This window comes from Aplysia californica, unplaced genomic scaffold (assembly GCF_000002075.1).
Source record: "Aplysia californica isolate F4 #8 unplaced genomic scaffold, AplCal3.0 scaffold01101, whole genome shotgun sequence".
In the NCBI taxonomy this organism is placed as follows: domain Eukaryota; kingdom Metazoa; phylum Mollusca; class Gastropoda; order Aplysiida; family Aplysiidae; genus Aplysia; species Aplysia californica.
In genome coordinates, this window is record NW_004798371.1 from 204,536 (window position 1) to 206,610 (window position 2,075).

The following is a 2,075-nucleotide window of genomic DNA, read 5'->3' on the forward strand; positions in this document are numbered from 1 at the left end:
GGTGTTACAAGAGAGTAACAAACATAAAAAAGAAGAAGGGGAGATAAGGACGATAGTTTTCTATAGGAAAGAAGGAGCAAACCACACCAGAGCACCTGCCAACCACCCACAGAGGAGAAAAGGACGACAGATGCTTGATAGGAAAGAAGGAGCAAACCACACCAGAGCACCCATCAACCACCCACAGAGGAGAAAAGGACGACAGATGTTTGATAGGAAAGAAGGAGCAAACCACACCAGAGCGCCCGCCAACCACTCACGTGATTTGGCCATGACGCCTCACACAAATATTTTTTTAAACGAAAATATTTCATTTTTTCCCAACCGAGCCACTCACCAACAGCGTGACCAAACAGACTTCTCACTCCCAAGGCCAAACCCTCGGCAAACTCCTCTGGACCTTGGATGGCCCCCTGGGGACGCACAGACAGACAAACAAACAGACAATGAGAGCCACTTCAGTTACCTAACTCAGGCTCTTTTAAAAAATTTTTTTTTTTATTTCAAAAAGATTTTGAATGTAGATTGTAAACTGCGAGAGGAATAAAACACTTACAAAAAATATAAAAAATAAAAATTGTAAAACCATAGAGCTTGTTGTTGAGTGGGAATGTAGCGTATACAAATGCTATTTATTATTAATGAATATCATTAACATTTCCACACCCCCACTGACATATTTTCAATTGCAAAAAGCACTGATAACTGAAGAAAAGCTTTAGAATGAAGAGTAAGTAATCATCAAATTGGGATCACAGTTGAAAAGGGCTCCCTTATTTTCGTTTTTTTTTGTTTGGTTTTTTTTTGTTCGGGGTTTTTTCAGTTTCTATATTTAGACTGACCTGGTACGGCTCGTAGAAGAGGTCCTCGATGCCCTCGGACAGACCACGCAGCAGACCAAACGGGTTTCCTAGGACGTCCAGCCCCAGGACCAGGACATACATCTGTTTCACAGCCTGGGGACAGGAGGACAGAAACTAGGTCAGTTGACGGACAGAAACTAGGTCAGGTGACGGACAGAAACTAGGTCAGTTGACGGACACACTAGGTCAGTTGATGGACAAACTAGGTCAGTTGATGGACATAAACTAGGTCAGTTGACGGGAGAGAAACTAGGTCAGTTGATGGACAGAAACTAGGTCAGCTGACAGACAGAAACTAGGTCAGTTGACAGACAGAAACTAGGTCAGTTGATGGACAAACTAGGTCAGTTAAAGGACATGAACTGGGTCAGTTGATGGTCAAACTAGGTCAGTTGAAGGACATGCACTAAGTCAGTTGATGAACAAACTAGGTCAGTTGATGGACAGAATCTAGGTCAGTTGATGGACAGAAACTAGGTCAGTTGACAGATAAAGTAGGTCAGTTGAAGGTCAAAAACTAGGTTTGTTGACAAGATAAAGTAGGTCAGTTAAATGACAAAAATTAGGTCAGTTGACAGTGTCACCCTCCACCACCCACTCACCTGACTGCTGTAGTGACGGACAAACTCACTGGTCAGCTGACTGGGGTTGTAGAACTTGTGGTTGCGCTCAAAGTAGCCCAGTCTGAAATGGGTTTAAAAAAAATTGTTTTAGTAAGAGTTTTACAGCACTTGCAACACAATATGGCCATATGAGTGCCAGAAGATTAGAGGTGTTGCAAGAGAGTAACAAACATAAAAAAGAAGAAGGGTAGATAAGGATGATAGATGTTTGATAGGAAAGGAGAAGCAAACCACACCAGAGCACCCGCCAATCACCCACATATCATGTGTATGATGTGTACGCCTTGTAGACGTGTGGGATATATGTGATACGATGTGTACAACATGTAGACGTGTAGGACATATGTGTACGGTGTGTGCACCGTGTGTAGGATATATCATGCGATGATGGTGTACACGCGCGTGAAGTGTACATGTGTAGACGTGTAGGACATATGCGTATGATGTGTATGATTGGCGTATGATGAGTACACGTGTATGACGGGTATGATGTGTATGATTGGCGTATGACGCGTATGATTGGTACACGAGTATGACACGTGTGATTGGTACACGAGTATGACGTGTATGATTGGTACACGAGTATGAC

The 2,075-nt window shown here is 42.9% G+C and overlaps 1 protein-coding gene across 1 annotated transcript in view; it reads right to left on the reverse strand.

The window, feature by feature from the left end:
* The window catches only part of LOC101857614 (vacuolar protein sorting-associated protein 13A), an 8,545-nt gene extending 6,953 nt beyond the window's left edge, over window positions 1-1,592 (reverse strand). The window contains exons 1-3 of the mRNA XM_005111690.3: window positions 1,466-1,592; window positions 843-956; window positions 338-413 (exon numbers count right to left, since the gene is read on the reverse strand). Of these exons, the coding sequence (XP_005111747.3) occupies window positions 338-413; window positions 843-944 (178 nt within the window). The 5' untranslated portion in view covers window positions 945-956; window positions 1,466-1,592. The remainder of the gene's footprint in view (window positions 1-337; window positions 414-842; window positions 957-1,465) is intronic.
* Window positions 1,593-2,075: the final 483 nt, after the last annotated feature.